This window comes from Amphiura filiformis, chromosome 4 (genome assembly GCF_039555335.1).
Source record: "Amphiura filiformis chromosome 4, Afil_fr2py, whole genome shotgun sequence".
NCBI lineage: Eukaryota > Metazoa > Echinodermata > Ophiuroidea > Amphilepidida > Amphiuridae > Amphiura > Amphiura filiformis.
In genome coordinates, this window is record NC_092631.1 from 61,047,336 (window position 1) to 61,073,021 (window position 25,686).

At 36.3% G+C, this 25,686-nt stretch overlaps 1 protein-coding gene across 1 annotated transcript in view; it reads left to right on the top strand.

Moving 5' to 3' along the window:
- The first annotated feature begins 4,402 nt into the window (after positions 1-4,402).
- Positions 4,403-25,686, top strand: part of LOC140150306 (allatostatin-A receptor-like) — a 91,368-nt gene continuing 70,084 nt past the window's right edge. Inside the window, exon 1 of the mRNA XM_072172314.1 lies at positions 4,403-5,071. Coding sequence (XP_072028415.1) covers positions 4,554-5,071 — 518 coding nt within the window. The 5' untranslated portion in view covers positions 4,403-4,553. The remainder of the gene's footprint in view (positions 5,072-25,686) is intronic.

The following is a 25,686-nucleotide window of genomic DNA, read 5'->3' on the forward strand; positions in this document are numbered from 1 at the left end:
CCCCCACACCCCCCACACACCCCACACCCACCCCCACACAAAATAAAACTCGAAAAGGGGTGGTAAAATTCCTTTCCAATAGCATGTATATATCCAATTTGTAGAGTGATGGGATCTGGCCTAGAATCAGTTTACTGCTACATTTTGTATAACGAGCAGGTGTTCATGTATCAAGACAAACATGGGTATGCTGAATCTAGACCACGTGTGTAGTTCAATGCAATCTTACAAAATACACCTGATGACCAAATCAAGAACGTTATCACGCATGATAAACGACGACTAAGAATAACACTTGGGAGAATTTACCTTTTCAATATGGAACGTAATGAAATAACGCACTCTATGTTTGTTGTTGCATAGTCTGACTCAAACCAGTCTTTTCCGTACGTAGAATCAATCAACATTGAACACAAAATTGAAAATTCTATCACACATTAAACCCAAACTTGAGGACTCAAGCCCGGGACTCAAGTACAGTAAGTTGAAGTGTATTAGTTGTCTTGTGTTTTTATGTTTTTTTGATCACCAACCAGCGTTAGAAGCCTATTCAGAAATTTCATCTGGAGAAGGTAAAAATCAGCAAAATTCAGATTTACGACGTAAGCATCTTTCCCGGGCACCTTTGTTAGTGTTGATGTGCAAACATGTGGTAAAGGTCTGCGCCAGGTTCGGCTGCAACTGGCCTAGATGATGCGATCTGATTGTGATGATTCACCATGGCAGCGACATTACAGCGCTTTGAATCCTTCAAGATCTAGCTGGGAAAAAGCTCTATACAAATCCGAAATTTATTTATTATTACTAAAAGCCGTGTATTAAAGACAAATGAGATTTTTTCATGAATCTGCAATTTCTCTACTTAGAGAAATAAGCTACATCAGTGCATTTGAATTAGGCTTCTACCTTCTTAATAGCTGTCAATACTGCTGCTTTCCTTGATTCTTGCCAAAACGCCGGTTTTAAATCAGATACCCAGCAAACACAAAAACGTTTTGAAAACGTATTAAATAAGTTATATTTTGGCTTTTGGTTTAGGTAAAAACGTTTCAATAACATTAAAATGTCGGGTTATATAAAGGTCATGAAAACCTTTTAAAACGTTTTGTGTGAAAACACACTGCAACAATATATTTAAAATGGGTTCAAAATGTTATTGTAAACTATTTTTGCAAACATTTTTTGCCAAATATTTTGTCAACACTTAAATAACATTATGTTAAAATATTTGCACCCAGCAAACACAGAAATGTTCTTAAAATGTTTTTTACAAAACGTTTTAATAACATTTAAATGCCGGGTTATATAAAGGTCATGAAAACGTTTTTAAAACGTTATTGCAAATATTTTGGGCAAAATTTTTTCGCAAAATATTTTTTCAACCCCAAAATAACATTCTGTATAAAATGTTTTGTATCAAGTTTTCAAGAATGTTTTTGGAATGCTATTAAAACGTTTTGATACCCTTTATATATATAACCCGACATTTAAACGTTTTCTGTAAAACATTTTGTGTGTGCTGGGCAGTAGATTATCAGAAAATGTTTTTTAATGTTATGAAAACGTTTTATACCCTTAATATACCCTTTATATAACCCGACATTTAAACGTTTTCTGACAACCTTTTTATAACCATTTGCGAATGATGTCGAAAACGTTTTGTGTTTGCTGGGTACCTAATGACTAATGACTTATCCTTCACTTTTAGGCAATTTATACACAATTTAATTTTTTTTTTACTTTTTACACTTTCGCTGAGATCACTGAATAAACCTATAATTAAGACCCCCTTTCAGCATCGCTATCACCCAGAACACCCCCCCCCCACACACACACACACATTCGATATATCATTATCCTGAGTTAGATGCTTTTATTTTTTTCATTTACCGAATAGTATTTTGAAATGAGTAGGCCTACACAGCCGTAGATCTCATTGAAGTGCTTCCCCGGGTAGTTCTGTTACTCTATTGATTAGTATCTTTCTTACTCATTCCCATCCATTTATCTAATGTATAACAATGATACGCTTATTATACGCAAGAGTCAAGACCGAGTTCACCTGTTGGAAAATTGCTCAACTCTAGTTAGTAAAAGCATATAGATATACCCGACTTTAGCATTAGTTTATTCCACACACAACCAAGCTTGCACCCTACTAGGTAAGATTCAAAACTTCCGAACACAGTACATTAGGAGCAAGGGCGTTGGTTCGAATCAATTGTTTGAAATCAATCAATAATGAGAAAGAATTTGGATTCCAATGCGCTCAAGATATAGTGGCTTGTATTCTGTCAGAGTTGGAAACGCACGCTATGACATGTGCTGATGTATTTTAAAGTGACATTAAGCTCCACAATAGGCATCTACATTCCAAGCGGAAACGCTTTTCAGAAACATACCACTCTTTTTTCAGCAATCGCTGAAACCTAAATATGCAATTCCAGGCGATTTGTAAAAAACAGCGTGAGAGTATTTGACTATGAACTTGGGACACCGAAACAAATACTTGCATTGGTGCCAGACCTATTATAATGATACCATAATTAGGCCCCAAATAATGGCTTCCATTTTAACCGTTATTTGTTAAAGTGAGATTTTTTACTTTTTGAGAAATTAATGAATTTATCGAAAAACGTTTCGGAGAGTGCCTACTTAATTGCTTCTAGCCTTAATGGAATCAGCTTACTTGCCAATGTTTTGCTGAACGCTCAACTGGTACCCATGGCATATATCAAGTGGTATTCTTGGGTCACATTTTCAACATTTTGGCTCCTTTTCAATCCACATATTATAAAATACAGCTTTTGCTTCTGATTCACATGGTCTGTATTGTGATGTTAATAAAATCAACATACAATTTTAATAAAATATAATACATCTTAGTGATATGATATTTCACTCTGTAATGCTTATATATGATTTTTACTGAGAAAGGTTACCACGATGTATGCTGAAAATGCATATCAACGTAATGGATGAAGCGACATTTGTGACCGTACACTACGAATCAGCCGTAAAGTCGGCCCTGCCAATTTTCTTTTATTTCGTGTTTAGAAAATACATATCATAAGCTTTAAAATGGTATATTATTTGATTTCAAACGATATCCAGAAGCGGGGTTGATTTGTTGAACTCTGGTCCTTCATCAAAAGGTACCCTTTTCGGTTCTACATGTGTCTCTTTTTCCACATTGCTGGTAATAAATATCAAACAGTCATAATTGGCGGTCATTTCAAATCATCCCAAGTCAACAAGGCTCAGGAATGTCCTGCCATTGTTAATTGTTGGTTATACATACCTAGGTAAAATACAATGCTTTGTAACCCACCACTTGAACAGGATTTAGCCAAAGCAAACAAAGACTAGAGCTATTTTTAAATAGCTCTAGTCTTTGTTTGCTTAAAAGGATTCTATAGAAATAGGTAGAAGACTATTATCCTCTACAGCAATAGGATTATTGATTTGTTTAAACGGTGTTTGAATCGCGCTTTCAAATGAGAAACATATCGCACCAAATTGAGGTACCTATGAATACGACTTTCACGCACATTTTACACTTTGCCGACATTACGGCTCATTCGTAGTATACGGCAACATATGTTATTTTCCTTAAACTGTGAGAATGATGAAAACTCGTTTATATTTGTATTTATTTATTTACAGTTTTCCCAATTATTAAGACTTTCACAAGTTTGGAATACGTTGATAAGGGCTATATAATTTACTTGCAAGGTAAAATTGATTTGAATCCTGTTTATTTCAGGTACAAAAAAGTAAAAAGTGAAAAAGATTATACTCAACGCATTACCAAAAAGGAGTTTCATATTACCAAAAAAGGGTTTTGTACGTCGAACAGCTATTAAACTTTCAACAAACATAAACATTACAAATAACTCAACATCAAAGGTTGCACAGTCGTGATTCGTTGGTAAATGTGCGTTAGTGTGCTCTAATGTACGTTTCCCATATTATGCGTCTTCTTTAAACAATGCTATGGGTACTAGGTACTTCTAAACAATCTAATTTATACCGCGGACATTTTCAGTTAAGTGCTCAAGATAATGGCACATCATCGCAGTAGACATTAAAAGGAACATGATGATATAATATAGAAATAACATACATAAATTAAACATGTGCATAATTATACAGGTGACTCGAACACTCAACTGTAGCGGGATGTGTAGGCGGGCTCACAACGGCTGTGATCTACACATGCTCCGATGGTATGAACAGAAATAAGTGGCACTACAAGTATAATGCAAACAATCATTCACAAGTCAGATTTTGGGCGGAGAAGAAATGACAATTTCAAACGTGTGGTTATAGATGTTGAAATATTACATGTAAAGTGTGACAATCGTTGAATATTTTTACAGGATTTGCGTCGGTCAGCATTTTTATCTGTAAAGTAAAAGATATATATGGAACAGTTTGTGTAACACGTTATACTCTGTTACGCACCGTGTCAAACGGCGATACCTGTGGATTCACAACTTATTATTTAGTGAGGTCTAAACGCACGTAATTGTAGCACATCACACACCACAATGAATTACCAACGGGTTTGTGACGGAGACGCTATGCTGGCCAATTCCACTGAAGATGAACTATTTCCCGATAATTACACATCAGAATTCACGCAATATTTGAACAACAGCTATGACGATTATTACTCCTCTTATCCTGGAGGATACCTTTCAATGACGACTGATATGAAATGGTTACCTCATACCCTGTTTTCGATGGTATTCGTCATAGGCATCCCTGCCAATGCTCTCGTGATCTTTGTGCTTCTCCGTAACGGGGCTCTTCGCATTACCACCAACATGTATCTTTTCAATTTGGCAGTTACTGACTTCTTATTTCTAGTACTTGAGGTTCCCGCCAAAATCGGAGTTTATATGATTACCCCTGGTGATATGTCATGGAAACTTGGACTAGGAATGTGCAAGTTTAGCATATATGTGGTCTATGTTAATATGGCTGTTAGTATCATTACACTAACGACATTGGCGGTGAACAGGTACTGTGCTGTGATGTATCCAATTAGCACCAGAACACACGGGTAGGTTTGATAATCACACTGTTTAAATGATGTGCATGTGGGAGAACAGAGAGTGAGAGAGAGTGTGTGTGTGTGGGGGGGGGAGAGAGAGAGAGAGAGGGAGAGGGAGAGAGAGAGAGAGAGAGAGAGAGGGGGGGGAGAAGAGATGTGGAGGGAGGGGGAGAAAGAGAGAGAGAAAGAGCGAGAGAGACGAAGAGGAAATAGAAATAAATTGCATATTAATTTGTTAAGTGACATCATGTCTTGTTTAGTCATTTGATTGGATAATTAATATTGATTATTGTTTTTCGCGTCAAGATACTGTTGCATTTAGCGCATTTTCTTTTATTTTGTGCGTAAAAATGCTTGCATTCAACCAAACCGTGCGTATACTTTTACCACTACGCCGAAAATGTAGACACACTGCATGTTAAAGAGAGCAGACAAAGTATAGGACTTCAATTAAAAATTTGTAATACTTCTGGTCAGATGTCACAAGACAAAATATATTGATATTAATCTGCGATGTTAAAAGGCCCGAGATTACGAGCTGCGTATGTGTGAATAACCCTGAAAGCGGCATGTAAACGCGCACTGTCAAGTGATGCTTCTGTAACCTATCAACACTCGTGAATGGCACAAAGCACGTGGTATGCACCGTGCATTCTCTAAATTCAGTACATTTCCATCGTCAACCGTGTAATTGAATGGGATTATTTTGACATTTTAAAACGCTTGAAATATCACAAACAAATAGGCCCATGTTAATAAATAATATAAATACAAGCTAAAATTGTTTGGGTTCGATAATGAACCCCACCAAAACTAACCGAGTATATGGAAAATGCCATATGGCCGGGCGGTTTCACAAGTTGCCGGCTCTATCATGCCACTCGCCGCCTGGCACAAAGTTGACATTATGTATTCACGTACCGAGTTCACGTTCGTTCAATTCATGTTCACATCATTTTATTATGCACATTCTTATAACCGCAATCTTAATAAGGAGGAACCAATGTAGTACAAGGTGTCCCTTAAAAAGGTTCCCTGGAGAAAATGAACGGCATTTTGTGATGGCACAACAAAATAATGTCATTTTTTCAGATAATATATATTCATCCGTTTTAAAACAGTCTGCTAAGTTTCAACTCCATATCTTAAAAGCATCTTAATTTATAAGCGCAAGATTATAGAGGTGTCAAGAGTGGATTACCATTTAAATATCGCACAACGAAACTTGCACCCAAGGACACCTTTGTTATAAGATGTTTATTTTTCTCTTATTTTTTCATGGTTGAACTTTAATTGCACAAGAATTAAAAAATAAAAATTGTAAAATGAAATTTTTTTTGAGAACCTCTTGGGTCTTAGAGGTAACAAATAAATGAAGATGGTGATGGCGTTTCTCCACGCTGTATCGCCTGTCATCAAAATAGCGAAATTAATAACAATCTTTTGCATTTAGGTTTTGTTTGGGGTTTGTCGAGTTGAAATTACTGCTGTATTAAATATATATTGTAAGAATATTGTACTTTTCTATCTGAACTGGCCTACACAAATTGCCCGCCAAATGCAAGTTTTATTCTCTATTCATTAGAATAAAATACTGCATCTGTCATGCTATGACTGGGCCTACTCAAATGCCCCGCCAAATGCAAGGTGGCTGTAACGGTGTTAATGAACCTCGTGTTGCATTATGTCACGCAAACGGCTGGCTCAGAAATGCGTGGAATGCGGGCTAAGCACGCAAGTTGTGAACTTGACATTCTCAGGGATTTCTAGTAGAGGGTATATATACTGCGCCAAAAAGCACCCGTACACTTGGAAGAAAAATCCTAATCCATTTATGCATTAGGCACATTATTACACCCAATTGAATCGGTGACATCCCGCTATCTCTAAGGTCCGCTATCTCTAAGGTTCGCTATCTCTAAGGTTCGCTATCACTAACGTGTAAAGTCTATGGAGATCAGAATCCCGCTATCTCTAATAGAGAAAAGGGTTCGCTATACCTAAAAAAAGGTCCGCTACTTCTAAGGTTCGATATCACTAATTTAGAATAAGTTTCGCTAGTTCTAAGGTTCGATATCACTAATTATAAATAAGGTTCGCTATCACTAATTTAAAATAAGGTTCGCTATCACTAATTTTGAATAAGATCCGCTATCACTAATTTATTGAAGGTTCGCTATATCTAAGGTTCGTTATCACTAATTCCAATAAAGGTCCGCTATACCGAAGGTTCGCTATCACTAATTTTGTTTCAGGTTCGCTATCCCTAATTAATTAAGGTTCGCTATCTCTAAGGTTTGTTATCACTAATTTCGATTAAGGTTCGCTATACCTAAGGTTCGTTATCACTAATCTTAAATAAGGTCCACTATCTCTAATTTTAAATAAGGTCCGCTATCTCTAATTTCAAATAAGGTCCGCTATCTCTAATTTTAAATAAGGACCGCTATAGCGAACCTTATTTGAAATTAGAGATAGCGAACCTTATTTAAAATTAGAGATAGCGAACCTTATTTAAAATTAGAGATAGCGAACCTTATTTAAAATTAGAGATAGCGAACCTTATTTGAAATTAGTGATAGCGAACCTTAGAGATAGCGAACCTTAGAGATAGCGGACCTTAGAGATAGCGGACCTTATTTAAAATTAGAGATAGCGAACCTTAGGGATACCGGGATTGTTAAAATTAGAGATAGCGGACCTTATCTTAAATTAGTGATAGCGAACCTTAGAGATAGCGAACCTTCAATAAATTAGTGATAGCGGACCTTATTTAATATTAGAGATAGCGAACCTTATTTAAAATTAGTGATATCGAACCTTAGAAATACCGAACCTTTTTCAAAATTAGTGATATCGAACCTTAGGTATAGCGAACCTTTTTCGTAATTAGTGATAACGAACCTTAGAGATAGCGAACCTTAGAGATAGCGAACCTTAGAGATAGCGAACCGTAACCATTGAATCTAATGAGACTTCAAGAAGCAAAGTTACAAGCATTTGACTAGACGAAGGTCCAGTTTTAAAAGTGACAAAATTGGCCTATTCAAAACTCCACGGACTAGACATCTGGTTTGAGAGTGGCGAATGGCTCATTTATGCGTGCCTTTAATTTAAAACAAAAGGAACTAAAGAAAACAGAAACAAAAGAACTGGCAAATAAAATGAACGTTATGAAAAGTATAGAGAAGTAAAACTGAAATAAAAACTGCTTTAAATAAAGCCTCATTGACGAAACTGTGTTGTCTCTTTGTTGCGCTTGTTGGAATATTTTTGTGCCTTGTATAGGCCAGTTTTGCCACTTTTAAAACGGGACCTTTTCTATCCAATTGCTTGTAACTTAACTTTTTGAGGTCACATTGGATTCAATGTGGTGTTATAATGTGCAGGATTAGATTTATTCCAACATGGTTTATTGTTGGAATTGTGATTATTTTTAGTGTAACGATACTACACAAGCGTATTGTGTTGTTTTTATTCAAATCATGAAATGTCAAAAATTCGACTTGTTCCTGGTTTTGTCAGAGCACATTGGTGTTTGAATGACATGTGTGTGCACATCATATTCATATCGACAAAACGATACAGCACTACAGTAGTCAAAAAGGAGTTGAATCGATGATTTATACAAGAAAAGAATTTACTATCAAGACATCTTCAAAGAGATATTTTACAGAACAATTTTTGAATAACACAATGTACTTGGTTACTTTTTTACAACAAAGTTGCACTATTGAAAAATGCAATCTGAGTACTACACACAGTGAACAAGTCACGTAGGATTGCTTATTTTCCCTTGGAGATAAATGCATTTATATCTCCTGTATTTCCAACATTTTTAGTCACAAAGTTGCTATAAACTATACTATAAAGTTGCAATAAACTTGCCTCTGCGGAGCTCGTGACAGAATGAACATCTCAGCTCTTGTGCATTGATTAGTCCAATATTTCTCTCCCAGCAAAATAATATGCAGTGTCTAATTTTCTCACAAATTCAAAAAAAACCTAAATTCTTACTTCCAGAAAAGAATGTATCCGTGAAGCAATCGTTTACCTATTTTATATCTTTTCATAATAGTGATGTCGATATATTTTATCGACACCAGATGAAAAACGGGTTAGAGAAAAAAAGAGAAAATTCAAACTTTAAGAAATAAGTTAAATTATCTTTCTTGAAACTCGCTTCTACAATCCATTTTCAGTGAATGCCCCGGTTGTTGGTGGCAAGGTTTCAACTTAGGTGTGGTTTTCATATCACTTTCCGTTTTGTAATTTTTGACAACCAAGTGCTGTAGTACTTGCATCGCATGCTGCATCAAAGGTGGTAGCCTCTGCAATTATGTCATCCACGGCTTGCTACATATCACCCAACTTCTAACTTATGGCCCTTTAGAAGCACTTTAATAACAGTTACCTTCCCAATTTCCCAACGATATACCACAATGTCACAGCCAGGGAGGATATGAGCAACCAGAAGTTGTGGTACAATATCTACATGCTTCTTTGCGGTCGATGGAATACTTTAATGTTTGCGCGCTTGGAACTAGTACCTTCCATAGAAAGGTTACAGATTATGTCTTCCATAGAAAGGTTACAGGTAGTAATATGTGGGCAACATGTGTCATTACACATGACTTTGATATCTCAATCCCCTGGTTGGCAATAAAGACAACCTGCTGGGTCATAGTAATATCAGCCTCGCAAGGTTCGTTTAGTCCGCTAGATCACAATACCCAAATTGACTGCTTGTGGAACAGTCACAGCACATCGATGAGCGCCAGTGTTTGTTTGCTGAAGATCTTTCACACCAGAGCTGCAAATGATGTCGATGATCTGAACATTGTTCTCAAATGCAAGTTATCACATGGAAGCGAGCATTTTCTTTCCCCGATCATCAACCTGATTTGGATCCATGTCAGTTGGGGTGGCTGAAAGATGAAAAGAATCCTCTGACACCTGTGATAATGTGCCTCCAGATAATGTACTTGTACCTGATGAATAAGTGACCACATAATCCCCTTCAATATAATCAAAGATCTTTATATCACACTGTTATAGCTCTTTTAAGAGCTCACTCAGCACTCAGATGTAATAATTCAAATATGAAATTCGCTGACCCTTAAAGCCTATTTAAAGGCACTAACATCATCACCATAGCTGTTTATATAAGCCATTTTATATGAGATGGTGGCCATATTGGATTTTAATGTGAATGAAGACTTCAGTGGTTTTGATAAGGCCAAATATGAATTGGTTGACCCCTAAAACCCATTTCAAGACACTAACATCATCACCATACCTGCTTAGATAGCTCATATATAGCTATTTATATGTGGCGGCGGTCATTTTGGCGGCCATATTGGATTTCAGCGTGAATAAAGATTTCTGTGGTTTAGATAAGGACTAATATGAGTTCGTTGACCTCCAAAACCCATTCAAAGACACTAATATTATCACCATACCTGTTTAAATAGCTGATATATGGCCTATATATGTGATGGCAGCCATTTTGACGTCCATCTTGGATATCTCGAAAGCCCAAGGGACGGTGCTGAGGTGGCATCAGTCAGTTTCTGAATCTGTAGGTCTTGGTGATATAGAAACAAGAAAAAACATTGTGCGGACGCTACTTTTGGGTTTTTGGTTTGGGCACCAGACTATATTCAATCCTGTGTAAGGCAGGAATGTAATTACTCTGAATCGCAATTTGGCAAAAATATCAAGGTATCATTTACAAAATTATCCATATCTTGAAAATTATTGAAGCTATTTATATAATTTTAAAGCGTATTGTGTAGTGCTTACATTTGCATTCAAATCATGAAATGTCAAAAATGCGACTTGTTCCTGGTTTTGTCAGATCGGTTCACATTTACAAAAATATATATCTCCAATATGAAAGGTCAACATTTTCAATTCGCGCTATTCACAATAAGGGCGCCGCCAGCGGTTTGCGATGTAATCGTGATGTATCATGGGGAAGGTCGACATCAAGTCCGCGCAATACGAATATTACCATGCTATTACATAGGAACACGTGACAATATTTTTTAGTTTGTCAAAATAAAGGTATTACACGCGAATCGATACTCAATAATACTTAATATGTGATTTGAAATGTGCACAATTAATTTTTCTCTATCGATTTGCGTGTAATACCGTTATATTGACAAACTAAAAATATTGTCACGTGTTCCTATGTAATAGCATGGTAATATTCGTATTGCGCGGACTTGATGTCGACCTTTTCCCATGATACATCACGATTACATCGCAAAATCCAAGCTGGCGGCGCCCTTATTGTGAATAGCGAGAATTGATCGTCGGCTTTTCATCCCAGCTATATACACTTTAAGTACATATCATTAGATTTCAAAGTTTACTTTAACAAACATTTAAAAAATTTCAAATTTAAATAATTTCCCATCAAATTTGTATTATATCGTGAATTTCAAAAAATTTAAATTATTTGATATCAGGAGGACATTCCACGTATTCAGAATGCAATTCGATAGGTCTGGTGTTATTTCAGCTCCCACAAAAATACTGTGCAAACGTTAATATCCGATTCCTTAACTTAGATGAACACTGATTATGATGATGTCGCCATGTCATTTAAAGATTTACACATCAGCAGTGCTTTAAAATGAACACAACGAACAATCATAAAGTGAGTTCCATCCTAATACTGGGAACATAACATCATCAGTTAAGTGAATTCACACTCAAAGTAATTCTAGCACATTGGTTTTTGAATGACATTAAGTTTGTGCACATGATATTCATATCGACAAAACGATACAGCACTGCAATAGTCAAAAAGTAGTTGATTTATAAGAAATGATTTTACTATCAAGAATTGTGCTAAGACATCTTCATAGAGATATTTTACAGAACAATTTTTAAATAACAAAATGTTCTTGGTTACTTTTTTACAGCAAAGTTTCACTATTGAAAAATGCAATCTGAGTACTACACACAGTGAACGAGTCGCGTAGGAGCGCTTAATTTCCTTTGGAGATAAATGCATTTATATCTCTCGTATTTCCAACATTTTTAGTCACAAAGTTGCTATAAAAGCAGTCATTACAGGATCTCGTGACAGGATGAACATCTCAGCGCTCGTGCATTGATTAGTCCAATATTTCTCTCCCAGCAAATAATATGCAGTGTTTAATTTTCCCCACAAACACTAAAAACCCCTCAATTCTTACTTCCAGAAAAGAATGTATCCGTGAAGCAATCGTTTACCTATTTTATATTTTTTCATAATAGTGGTGTCGATATATTTTATTGACACCAGATGAAAAACAGGTTAGAGAGGAAAAAAGAGAAAATTTAAAACTTAAGGAAATAATACACAACGTTAAATTATCTTTCTTGAAACTCGCTTCCTACTAGCTAACTACTCGAGCTTGATGAAGACAATCATCCACATTAGTCTTTAATATATTTACAGTGTAGAAACACTTTTAGTAAGATTTTGGTAAGATACCAGTGCTAAGGTCAAGTCGGTCATTTGGATATTTTAAGCTGTTCAGTTGAATTTGTCATGTCAGAAAACATATAACTAGACACCAAAATTATTTCAAAATTTTCTCAATTTTTTTCAGAAAATAGCCAATTTTGTCTCAATCTAGCCAAAACTTTAGGTGAGACACGGACTTTTTGAAAAGAAAAAGAAAAATAATCGGCTTATTTTAGCTTCTTACCATTATTTGCTGCTAGAAAATGACCACAATTCTTACTTTTTTTCTGAGCTGCTATTTTTTATGCTTGTCTCTAATTTATTGCTATACAATAATGATCATTAATGAATCTCTCAATATTTTATGATTTAGGATATATTTATTCATATCCAAACTATGTATATATAACGCACGAGCATTGCACAACAGCTACTTACTTATTCATGAGCCTCATTTAAATGCATGGATTTAACAAAGGCGCTGCTCACTGACGATCTGGCTGACAAGGAATGTAATAAATACTTCAAAAACAGTTCTATTATACGTGCAACTGCAATGACTAGATAGGACCTCTGTCACCGGGTTCTGTCAGCATTGGGCATTTTGAGATATGGAGGGTCAAAGTTTACCGTTTACGGTGTATCAAATCTTATTTTGGTTCTCAGGTCACCTTCAAAAATCTGAAAAGGGTATCAATATTATCATGCCAATGTATAATCGTAATGAGTTTCGTTGTTTACAATGACCGGGACCACAACTACCGAATTTACAGCTATATATCACCTTCCCGCGTAGCTACACAACAGTATTTCAGGTTAAAAACAGTTAAATTAAGCAAGTAGCGGCGTGGATATTTGTTCAAAGGAGACCCGTCTCTAAGGATTTGTTTCTTCAGAACACAGACTCAAGTAAAAGATTTCTCGCGAATACTTGACCCACATGTTCGTACACCACATTTGTGTAGTTGTGTAATCAATGTCAACAGTGACTAAATCATTTATTAACCGAACAATAAGGGATTGGAACAATCTCCCAGACACCATTACATCATGATGCAGTTACGTCTACAGTAGAATTCACCACGACCTTTGCAGGATTTAAACCCCATTAACAGTTATTAAACCAAGATAACACTAATTGAAAACAGCTCAACTATGTTAAATCAGATCTTCTCTGCTTAAATCCACACTACATATGTTTCTGTTTTACCTGTGCGATATTGCAATGAGCTGGTATTATAGTTTCAGTTGGGTGAACGATTATAAAGCAAATGCAAGGTAACAATACTGTGTGAGCTTTTGTTTCCCAAATGAGACAATAGTCTGCATATTGTTAACCAGCATTCTTGAAAATGAGAAACATAATGGTTGTAGACTTAACACGGTTTGGAATTTCTTAATTTTTTTTGGTGTTATCTGTCATTCACATATCAGGGAGGTACGACTATTTGCAGATGCTCAACCTACTCAGTTTTTAGCCTACATGTAATGTATTCATTATTCTTGATTGACATCCAAGTTTTTAAAATATCCGTCAAGTGGTTTAACTTTAATGCCTTTCGCAAGAGAGCGGTACACAAATGAGTGATAGTAAGTAAAAGATGCATTCGATTTACACAGACAATTTTGCAGGCCGTGCCGTGCCCTTCCTTCCTAAAACACCAAAGTGCGAATATTTCTAAACACCTAAATTAGCTAAAAATTTAGGACATGTTACAAAACTATATTTGCTATTGTCTGTTCAATTAGCTTAGATTCTTGAATATTTGAGATATTTGAAAAAATAAAAAATTGTGGTCAAAGTCATCAAAGAAAAGTGTTTGCACAGCCTTAGACCTAACGTGATTTATACTTTTCAAATGCTATTAAAAGTTCAATTTAAAACCCCATTTCTTTTGTCTTTTCCCGCGATATTTTTATAACAAGCCGTAGAACGTCGGGTACCATAAACTTTTTTGAATCAATCCATTTCAGTTCGGGGGCACTGCTAATTCAAAGACGTCTCTGATATCAAATACTCTTGAAGCGTCATGTCACGTAACAGTATCATATTTCAGAGACGTCTCATAAATCGCATATTCCCTAGTTTCAAAACCCAGTCGCAAACGATATTAGTAATTTTGGTGAACGTGCCAGCGCAGTGGGAATAATTTTGTGTATAGGCCTTTTGTGTATTGAGCATGTTGAGTGCCTGCTAATTTTACTATCCAATTCATGAATTGGATAGTAAAATTGGGATTTTTTACTTCAAAACATTTGATTTTGGCCATTGCAATCTAAGTGTGTTCTGGGACCATTTGTCAGAATTTGCACAGATAGATATAATTTTTGCACAGGTAGATATTTGCTAAACATAGGAAAGCTTATTCTAATACACTCAGCTTCGTTCCGATGTGCTGTACAACGTAATAAGTGCAATACAATGCCACACATGTCTCCTACTTATTCTGTGACTTTCATGGAAATAGCTTGATTCGTTTTGGCGTGACATTGCTTTTACCGAAAATGGACGAAAACTGCATATGTGTAATTTATAGTGCAAAGATCACAACACACGAATCCTTTATCACCATCGTCCAGCCGCACTGTGCAATATATTGGAGAAATCCTACATTCTTTGATAGGGAATACACCAAATTTGGCACAGATGTAGAGCTTACAATGCTAAATAATTCTTGATATGGGATTAAGTAAAACATTTCAATATGACATAAAATATTTAGGTTGAAAACATACTTTTTATGTGATTTTTACCACAATTTTTACCCAAAAATGTCATTATTACAGAGGATATAACTTCCTCAAGGATCCTCCGCAGTAAATTTTAATCTTCTTCGTTTAGCTGTGGTTTTGCCCATATACTGTGGACATAAATACATGCTGTGACACTAAGGATGAACCTTCTCCATACTTTTATGAAAAATCCATCTCTGCCGGCATTTCAAATGATGAAACTCACACACCTCAATAATTGTCTTCAAAACTGCCGCCAAAGAAAGAATAGTTTAAGCTCACTCAAGCGTAGCAAATCCTTTATTCCATACAACGATTGCTTGGTAACATCATAAATAAACGATACATATCGACTATTTATTAGAAGTAAGAACAGGACACAGCAATATACTGCATAACGTTACTTTGTGCTGAACGGTTAGTAATTTTACAGATTTTCAAAATAGGTTGCTTGTCAAAACTTGGAATTCAGCATTTTTACGCAATCCTCTCTAACTTCTACTAGAAACGTCCAATTTTTAAAATCTAAAAAATCTGAGAAAGCTAAATATATGTAGAACTTAAAATGCAAACCAATATGACCAATAGAAATGCCTTTCATACCTTAAAAAATTCCATCTTTCTCGGTATAAATCATTCTGGGACACCCTGTATTATACAACGTATTGTTGTATTTCTATTATATACCCGAGAAATGTTGGAGTTGCCTATAACCTGACTCTTGAAATGACCGCAAAGAATTGTCAAACAATAATCATAACATAGTGCACTTATGTCCACGGCAAATTCACCGTGGCCTTTCCAGCAATAAACCCGCTTAGTGAAGATTAAACCGAGGTATGCAGTACTAAAACATTATAGTAATCGATTGTCCAACGCAAATTTATTACCACGTGATAATATTAATCCAATGAGCGATCGAATTGTCCGCTACGGTCGACTAATCCAATCGATAATGACGTTATTGACATGTACGGGTGGAGCTCCACTGACTGAGTTTTGGGGGTATTTTCACTGGTTTGCTGTCATTTACTCATCAAGGCGGTCCCCCGTTATTAAAAGGACTATGCTAATGATTTAAAGATTGACATGTAGAGAATAAACCATACTTGATTGACAGAAAGTACTAATTTATACCTATTACGGTTTCGTGACACCCTCTTGCAAATGCGACCAAGCCAGGGCGGCCCGGTGAAGCAAAATGTGCATTGGATAAACACGGGAGTTTGGATATAGATGGTAAATTTCTTTCTCATACAAATGTATGGTCCCCCGTTAGCTTGTACCGGGTTGAATATTCAGATATTTTGAAAAGAATAAATAATTGAAACATAGAGAAAGTACTAAAATCATAGCTTTTATACTTTTTCATATATGACGCTAACTAGTACATCTCCTATATCTACAACACAGCGCTACCAGTAGGGTTCAATTGTCTATTGTGAATGCCCCTGTGTTGTGTGCATACGTGTAGTTAACAATAACTGCATGATGAAAGTACTCTATGACCGTTACTTTTAGCGTGTTACGTCACGGCAGCCCTCTGGTATATTTTCTTTCTAAAACTTTCAGTTTAAACGCGTGCATCCAACTCTGTTGTTCAATTGATATGTTTCAAAATAGCTTGATATTGCTTCACAACAAGCTTATTAGCACCTACGCAGATGATCAGAAACCGAGAATGTCCTTTGCCTTTTCAATTGTCATATTTGATATTTTTCTGTGGATTACAAGTCATACAGGAAACATATAGCAAAAACATCAAACCTACTCATCCAATTTTGGATTGATCAAATCAGTCAAAAAGGATTTATTCCATTTTCAAAGAATAACAGATGTTTGTTGCTTTGTAAAGATTAGATTTCCGTGCTTTAAATCCGCCTTTTACATGTATATACGACTTCAAGCTGCAGGCAGTACACCTATGATCTTACCGGAAGATAGTAAACATATCAAAAAAAGTCCAAGTCCACACTTATTTGGGTGGTCTTAACTCTGACTCTGATTACAATATAATTAATTCAAAGCCATCAATTCCAGATGAACGTGTAGACAATTTTGTAAGCTGTAACATGACATCACACTTGTACAGAGAGAAATCTGAACATTAAAAGACAAAGCAAATACATACTTTTAAAGAGGAATAAACGTTGACCAGGTCAACTTTAAGAAAGTCAGGAATGTCTGTGGTAAAGTTGTAGCAATATACCTACCACATAGCAAGAAATCTCAAACTCAGATAATATCCCATCATGCATGCACTAGGACTTTACACATATTCTGCATAAATATAAGTTTACACCACCTGCTCTTGAAGGTCACCTCAGAATCAGTAAAGAGATTCATTTGGTAGGATTGTTGAAATAATAAACTGGTATTTTTGTTAGCTAAATCCAAATAGAAAATCAGGAAATATAAAGTTTACCTACGAAGAGGAGAAGGAGGGCCAAATACCATTCCTGGACACTTTGCTCATTCGTAAACAAGATGGTACGGTCAAACTGCTGGTGTATCGCAAAAAAACCCACACCGACCAATATTTAAGCTTCAAATCTCAGCACCCACTTCACCAGAAACTGGGTGTAATCAGGACGTTGATGGATAGAAAAGACAAGATTGTGACAGAGGAAGAATACAAAAAAGAGGAGGAGCAAAGAATCATTAAGGCGCTGGTCGTCTGTGAATACCCCCTATGGGCAGTGGACAGGGTTAAACAACAGATGAAGGACAAAGCAACTGCAACAAAACCACAGAAAAGACAAACGAGAACCCAATTAAAGGCATGGTTGTAATACCCTATGTGGAGGGTACATCTGAGAAACTCCAAAGAGTCTTTCGTAAACATGGGTTTACAACGGCCATGAGACCAACCAACACGCAAAATTATTCTTGTCCACCCCAAGGACAAGAAGGACATTGACCAAACCAGCGAAGTCGTGTACGACATCCCATGCAATGGTTGCAACAAATCCTATATAGGAGAGACTGGAAGGCCGTTTGGGGTAAGAAAGAAAGAACATCAGAAAGACGCCGACAAGATTGCGACTAAGAACTTTACAAGAGCCAACAGAAAGCTATCCACCACAGAGCAGCACAAATCGGCAATAACAGACCACATAGCGCAAGATAACCATGTCATCGACTGGGAGGGGCCAAGTTACTCGACAGAGACTCTAATGCGTTCACGAGGAGAGTCAGGAGGCCATCCAAATCAGAAGGAGGGCAAAACTCACTCAATCGTGACGAAGGTGCACACTTTCTAGATCATGTATATGACCCACTGCTAAAATCAACATAACTTAGGGTAACGAGGATGCGCCCTTAGCCACCAAGTCTCGCGGGAAAAGCAGTGGACCAGTTCATCTGTGATCAAGCCATCAGCCAAGATGGCGAAAGCTCAGATTCGTGAGTAAATTCTATTTGGATTTGGCTAACAAAAATACCAGTTTATCACCTCAGAATCAATTTGCATTGTGGGATATGGTGCAATAAAATCTGTGTCTTGTGGGTGATTGCCACTAATCTCTCCTCATAGAAATAATGTTACTGGATTAAATGGACTTAAAACATGCTACATTTCCAGATGTGTTGGTTCCTCTTTAAATAAATAATGTATTCGCCGTCATTGTGAATACGCCGTGCCTTAGTTCTTAGTTCACGCTTGGTTTGCACATCTGTTAGCAAGCAATTGACTTCGTGTTGTGATTATTTTGATCGAACACAGATAGCCTGAACCAGTTGACCTGGCACAGCGTCATCATCCCTATATCTTCGTGTCAAAAATTGCCGTGATAGTACGGCGAATCCTCTCGTTTTTCAATAGCTACGCATGGCGATTTTGTTCGAGATAGGCCGAGCGACTCAGGCTAAGCATACCATTTACACCATACGACTATCATATGAGATACCATCAAGTTTCTATTCTACACATTATTACGATTTGCGCATGCTCTAGTACCCCTTATGGTGTTTCTATTACAAGAAAATTCGATTTGTTTTCAGGTAAAACCCAGGTTTTGTTTCCAATACACTAACTTGAAATGCAATACACTAATTAGCGGCCATGGCTGTTTGCTGTGGATACATTTTACAGCATTTTATGCGTAAAGATTTTGAATCGAAAGTCAAAATTGTGATATATTTAATTTTGAGAATTACAATTATATAAAAGCTCTTATAAAGGAACACGTTTAGCCCATTCACCTAAGATCCAGGTGCTTGTATACAACGATGTAAGGTACCCGGATGTACACAAATTCCACACGCAAAAGTATAGGCGAAAATGACAGGTTACAAGGAAAATTGTTTTGCAAAATAGTGGCATTGATTGCAAAGGGCAAAACATACACTCTTTATTTGGATTTTCCATTACGGACAAAAAAAATTAATGATGGAAAAGCTAGATATAGCTGATTTAAAAACTTGTATTTCATTATTTCCGTGCTAAATGGGCGTGTCAATTGGCCATATTGATGACGAAATGTGATTGTTACTGGCATTAAGGTCAGAACTGAATAGCTGCCGATGATGTCATTTGATAATTTTTGCACGTGATGATAGGGAACTTAGGGGGCTGTCATTTTCTTCGGGAGGAATGGGTCAAGGATTTATTTATTTGGGAGTCAAGATAAGTATTTACACTCCCCCCCGTAGTGCCGCCACTGAACATAACCCTGACCCTAACTCTACTTTTAACTCTAATTTTAACGTCAATTGACGAAACTATAACTTTAGCCGTTTTCGGAATAATTACCCTTTCGAACTTAATAGGCTAGATGTCCCCGCCCGACCCCCTCAACCCCAACTTACTCATTCGCTCGCTCACATTCAATAAGTCATTCATTCATTCATCTTTATTTCATTCAAATATAAAATATAACGAATGAGGAGGTTCTCGGAAGGCCGGATGGCCTGTATTAAGAACCCCCTGTCCTAACAACAACAAAAAGTTTCAAAATAACAACAACAACAATATATACAAACCGCAAAATGTCACATTTTGACACAAGTATCAAAATGGACAAAAAAACAAATTCAAAATGTGTTTTAAGCACCTTTTTGTGTCCCCCATGCTAAATCGGTAATCTGTACACCCTTTGACGTACAATTTAGAGTATAAATACGCAGATGACTGTACATGATCTAATCATCCCGGCTGGAAGATGTTGAGAAAGACTCGTATACTATACATCACGGTCATACGTTATATGACAATTTGACGTACAATCACGTATGTTATGCATGGTTTATTATTCTAGCATGGTCGTCATACACATTATTGTCATGGTATTAATACAAATAATAATTATAAAATTATAAGAAAAAAAACCCTGTTCTACGGGCGGACGGACCTTTCAAGTAGGGTCGGTCAATGTTTTTTTTGTTGTTGTTGAAATAACCAAAAAAATCACCAAAATCTGTAAATAATTTGCAATTTAAGAAAATTAAAAAAACATTTATTTGTACCAAAAAAAATTATTTCTCCATTTGTTAAAAATCTGGGTCGGTCGGGCCTGTAGAACAGGGTTTTCTTTTTTCGTCGCCTAAGTACAAAAGTAATGATAAATAAATAAATAAATAAATAAATAAATAAATAAATAAATAAATAAATAAATAAATAAATAAATATATAAATAAATAAATAAATAAATAAATAAATAAATAAATAAATAAATAAATAAATAAATAAATAACAACATTTTACTCAAGTTAGACTATCTTTTGAATAAAGTGCTCAATCCCAAAGGAGAGCGTATAAAAAATTCAAAGAACAGACCTTCCAGAATAGGTAGTCGTTACTCTGAGTTTCATGCCTAAAAGGCAATCGTCAGACGACACGATGAAATGCTTTGGGTGGACTACCATCACTTGGGAATGTGAAAGAATATACATTCCATGGTGTCAACACAGCCAAAGTCTATTCAGAGTCAGTCTGTCTATCGGAGATAGTCAACTCGAACAACATTTTACTCAAGTTAGACTATCTTTTTGAATACTGCCAGGAGCGTATTTCAAGAACAACCTTTTTTAGGCTCTCAAGAGTAACGACTATCTTTCTGAATAAATGCTCAATCTGAAAGAGGCGTATGAAACAAGAACAGACCTTTCACATGACTCTGAATAGACTCAAGTACCATGGAATGTATATTCTTTCACTCAAAGGTCTTTCATCGTGTCGTCTGACGATTGCCTTTTTAGGCATGAAACTCAGAGTAACGACTACCTATTCTGGAAGGTCTGTTCTTTGAATTTTTAAATAAATAAATAAATAAATAAATAAAATTATTTATGTTTGTACATGGGGGGGGGGTGCTGTGCAATAATCATGATCCTTCGATATCCATGATTTATACTTGCAAATTTATAGCATCGAACCTCCAGCCAATGTTCCTTGCCATGTGCTAGCCATGAAATGAAACAAGGTCACAACTGTAGCAACTCCCTCAATGGTCGTCATATCAGTGATTGACAGTGATGTAATGCAAATATGGCGCTGGCCATATGGTCACGTGCGCATTTATAAAAGCGCATAACCGAGTCTAATGTTAAGCATGAACAACCCATAAAAAATTTCCATATTTACGAAATTGCATGCCCGTTGCTCAATAGTGGAGTATTGAGGCAATCATGTGTGTCATTTTGGTTAATTTTGATGGACAGGATTTTAAGATACGACCTTGTGAAAAATTATAAGTTTCTTTTTTGGCTTAGTGTACATGTAAATAACACGAGGGCGGATCTAAAGCACGAAAATCCAATCTTTACGAATCAACAAACATATGTTATTCTTTGCCACCTACAAATGGTAATAATATATTGACAAGATAATTTGTAGAAAGAAACACGTACATTAAAATGAAAATTGAATAAATCCTTTTTGACTGATTTGATCAATCCACGATTGACTGAGTAGGTTTTAAGTTTTTTGCTTTATGACTTGTAATCCACAGAAAAATCAAATGCTAACGAAAGACAAATCACCACTGCTAGGGGCAGGTTTTGTTTAACGTAATATAGATGACACCATAGACTATAATTTTAGTGAATAATAATGTCCTGCTGTCTTGTAAGCTAAATATCAAATATGACAATTGAAAAGGCAAAGGACATTCTCGGTTTCTGATGATCAACGCAGGTGTTAATAATAATCTTGTTGTGAAGCAATATCAAGCTATTTTGAAACACATCAATTGAAAAACAGAGTTGGATGCACGCGTTTAAACTGAAAGTCTCGTCTTACCAGAGGATGCCCTGACGTAACACGCTAAAAGTAACGGTCATGGAGTACTTTTATGATTATTGTTTGACAATTTTTTGCGGTCATTTCAAGGGTCAGGCAGATATTTACGTCAAGTTCGTTGTCCTCACACCAAAAACTGCTAATCATGAGGTTTAATAAAAAGGTTAGCCTCGACATTTCAAATGAATATTGTGTCAACGGTGTCCATCTTTTGATTAAAAGTGTGTTTATTTTTATTTAACCACCGACATGATCAAGAGCTATTTTAATCGATGTATCAAAAAGCTGATAATTTCCAAAAAAGAAGGCTACCCTTTTCCAAAAATCATAACGTTAACAAATACAATACAATACAATACAATACAATACAATACAATACAATATTTATACATGAATACCTTAATGATTCACCTAATGCAGTGACGTAGCGAGGTGGGGGGGGGGGGTCAAGGAGGGACGTGCCCTGAGCGTCACCTTTAGGGGCGCCGAATTGACCAATTCATCATCGTTTCTGCGCCCCCTCCGAGCGACGAAAGTCAACATTTTCGCGAGCATCTCACGCATTTCAGCACAAAATCATTTTAAAGATCGATCAATTTAAGACCAATATTCAACTTCATTATAACCAAGTTAGTTAGTGTTAGGGGCTATTTGTCAAAATTTTCGCCCGCTGCGCGCAGTTGTTCCAAGAATTGGGGGGTAGCATTCTGTATTCTCAACCCTGGTCGCCACAACCCTTACCTACGCCACTGGCTTAATGGCGCATATGACAAATAAGGGCTCTCACATCTGAAAAAATCCCAACAAGAATTAAGGATCCGTGCCCTTATTTCATAGTCGATTTTTAACGGGGGGGGGGGGGCACATTTAGTCTGTTCCTTAAATTCTAGTCAAGTGAACCCATTAGGCGAATCTGTTCGGTAATTGTTTATGTACGCATAGGGATGCGAAAATCATTGCCGTGGAACAGACTACAGCCTATACTTCGTGTGAAGATATTCTGTCGTTGCCTGGACGCATTTTGTCGCTGTTTGTGTAATGTAATCAAGTGAAATAAGTTGCTTGTCGGCAACATCAATGTCAAGCCTAACGCGAAATCAAGTAAACATATACCATCATGCAGTTATTGTTGCCTACATGTATGCACACAACACAGGGGCACTCACAATAGGCAATTGACCCCTACTGGTAGCGCTGTGTTGAAGATATAGGAGATGAACTAGTTAGCGTCATATATCAAAAAGTATAAAAGCTATGATTTTAGTACTTGCTCTATGTTTCAATTACTTATTCTTTTCAATACATCTGAATTTTCAACTCAGTACAAGGTTTAATAATTATATTTGTATGAGAAAGAAACTCCCATGTTATTCCAATTCACATTTTGCTTCACCGGGCCGCCCTGGCTTGGTCGCATTTGGAAGAGGGGTGTCACGAAACCGTTATAGGTACATATTTAGTCAATCAAGTATGGTTTCTTCTCTACATGTCAATTTTTAAATTATTAGCATAGTCCTTATAATAACGGGGACCACCTTGATGAGTAAATGACAGCAAACCAGTGAAAAATACCCCAAAAGTCGGTAAGTGGAGCTCCGCCCGTACATGTCAATAGCGTCATTATCGATTGGATTAGTAGACCGTAGCGGACAATTCGATCGCTCATTGGATTAATATTATCACGTGGTATTAAACTTGCATTGGACAATCGATTACTATAATGGTTTAGTACTGCATATATCGGTTTAATCTTCACTAAGCGGGTTTATGGCTGGAAAGGTCACGGGGAATAATTCTACAATCGCACTTAATTTATTCGCTGACGGATTACGTCAAACAAACCCTCCATAAATAGTCATCAATATTGATAGAAAACCAAATTTTTCTCGCCTTTAAATCTTTACAGATAGATCAACATTCAAAAATAGTCAAATTACATTTTCCGGGTTTTGTTAGCACTGACGGTAAAGTACCCGTACTTGCACTCTCTTGAAACATTTCTTGAATATCAACACATCTAGGTGGCAGATTCGATAGATACTGAAAGTGTGAATCCATCTCAGTGTAAAACACGTTGGAACCACGGCATAATTTCTTATTTCTTAGAAGGTGTTTACTGTATAAATAAGATCTCCTTAAGCTTTTTCTGTCATCAGCAGATTCGACTCGATAGCGCCCGGTGTCTCGAAGTATTTTTTGTGCGATACAAAACAAATGAAGAAAACAATGTTTGCTGTCTGCAAAGAAGTACATGTAAAAGTAACTAGCGGGTAATCAGTATTTAAAAAAAGAGTGTAGCTTTGAATTGACACGATGGGATTAAATCTTTATTTAATATCTATGCTGACCATCAGGTTAAGGATCGAGATGAGTGAAGTGAATAGAACAGATTAACCTTTATCACGCTTGTCTCCATATGTACAGGTGCGTATATTAATGGCCTGTGCAATATTTCCTTATGTTCTGGAGTAGGTATGAGGTAATATTATTAATAGTACAAATACATTGTCTTCAAAATATTGTATCCATACTTGTGTTCTCTTTAAAGTAAACAAGTTTTCTCTAAAATAAAGTTGATCCTACGCATTTTGTATTGGAGAGGTGGTGTGAATAACATTGCTCTTCCATATCTGGCTCCAACTTGCTTGCGCTCGTCTGCAGACACTACCCGGTGCTGCGTGCAAAATCAAATACGCTTGCAAAATATGATATTTTGCATATGCAAAATTACACAATTTTCAAAAAGCATGTGGTTTTGCATATGCAGAAGTACATACTTCTGAAAAATATGTAGTTTTGCATATGCAAAAGTTCATATTTTACGGTCATTATGAAAAAGAACATATTTTGCTGGGAAACGCCGTGCAGTTCATGTTTGTGATTAAGGGCGCATATCACAATTTTAATGATTAGTAACTTATTTTGAAACTAGCGGATATATAGTAGCTGATAGGAGAAGAGCTTGGATAGGAACAAATGAATTAGCAATATATTTATCTGTATCTTCGTTGTCTCCACAATCCTATAGTTATTGCATATGCCTATTTATATTTGAACCTAAAGTAGAGAATTATTCAGTGACCGTCTGTAATGTGTATCCAATTCAAGCTGCAACTGGCAGAACGGCAAAATAAATGACCTTTGGGTTTCTTCTGACACGTAGAGGTTTACATGGTCAGTTAT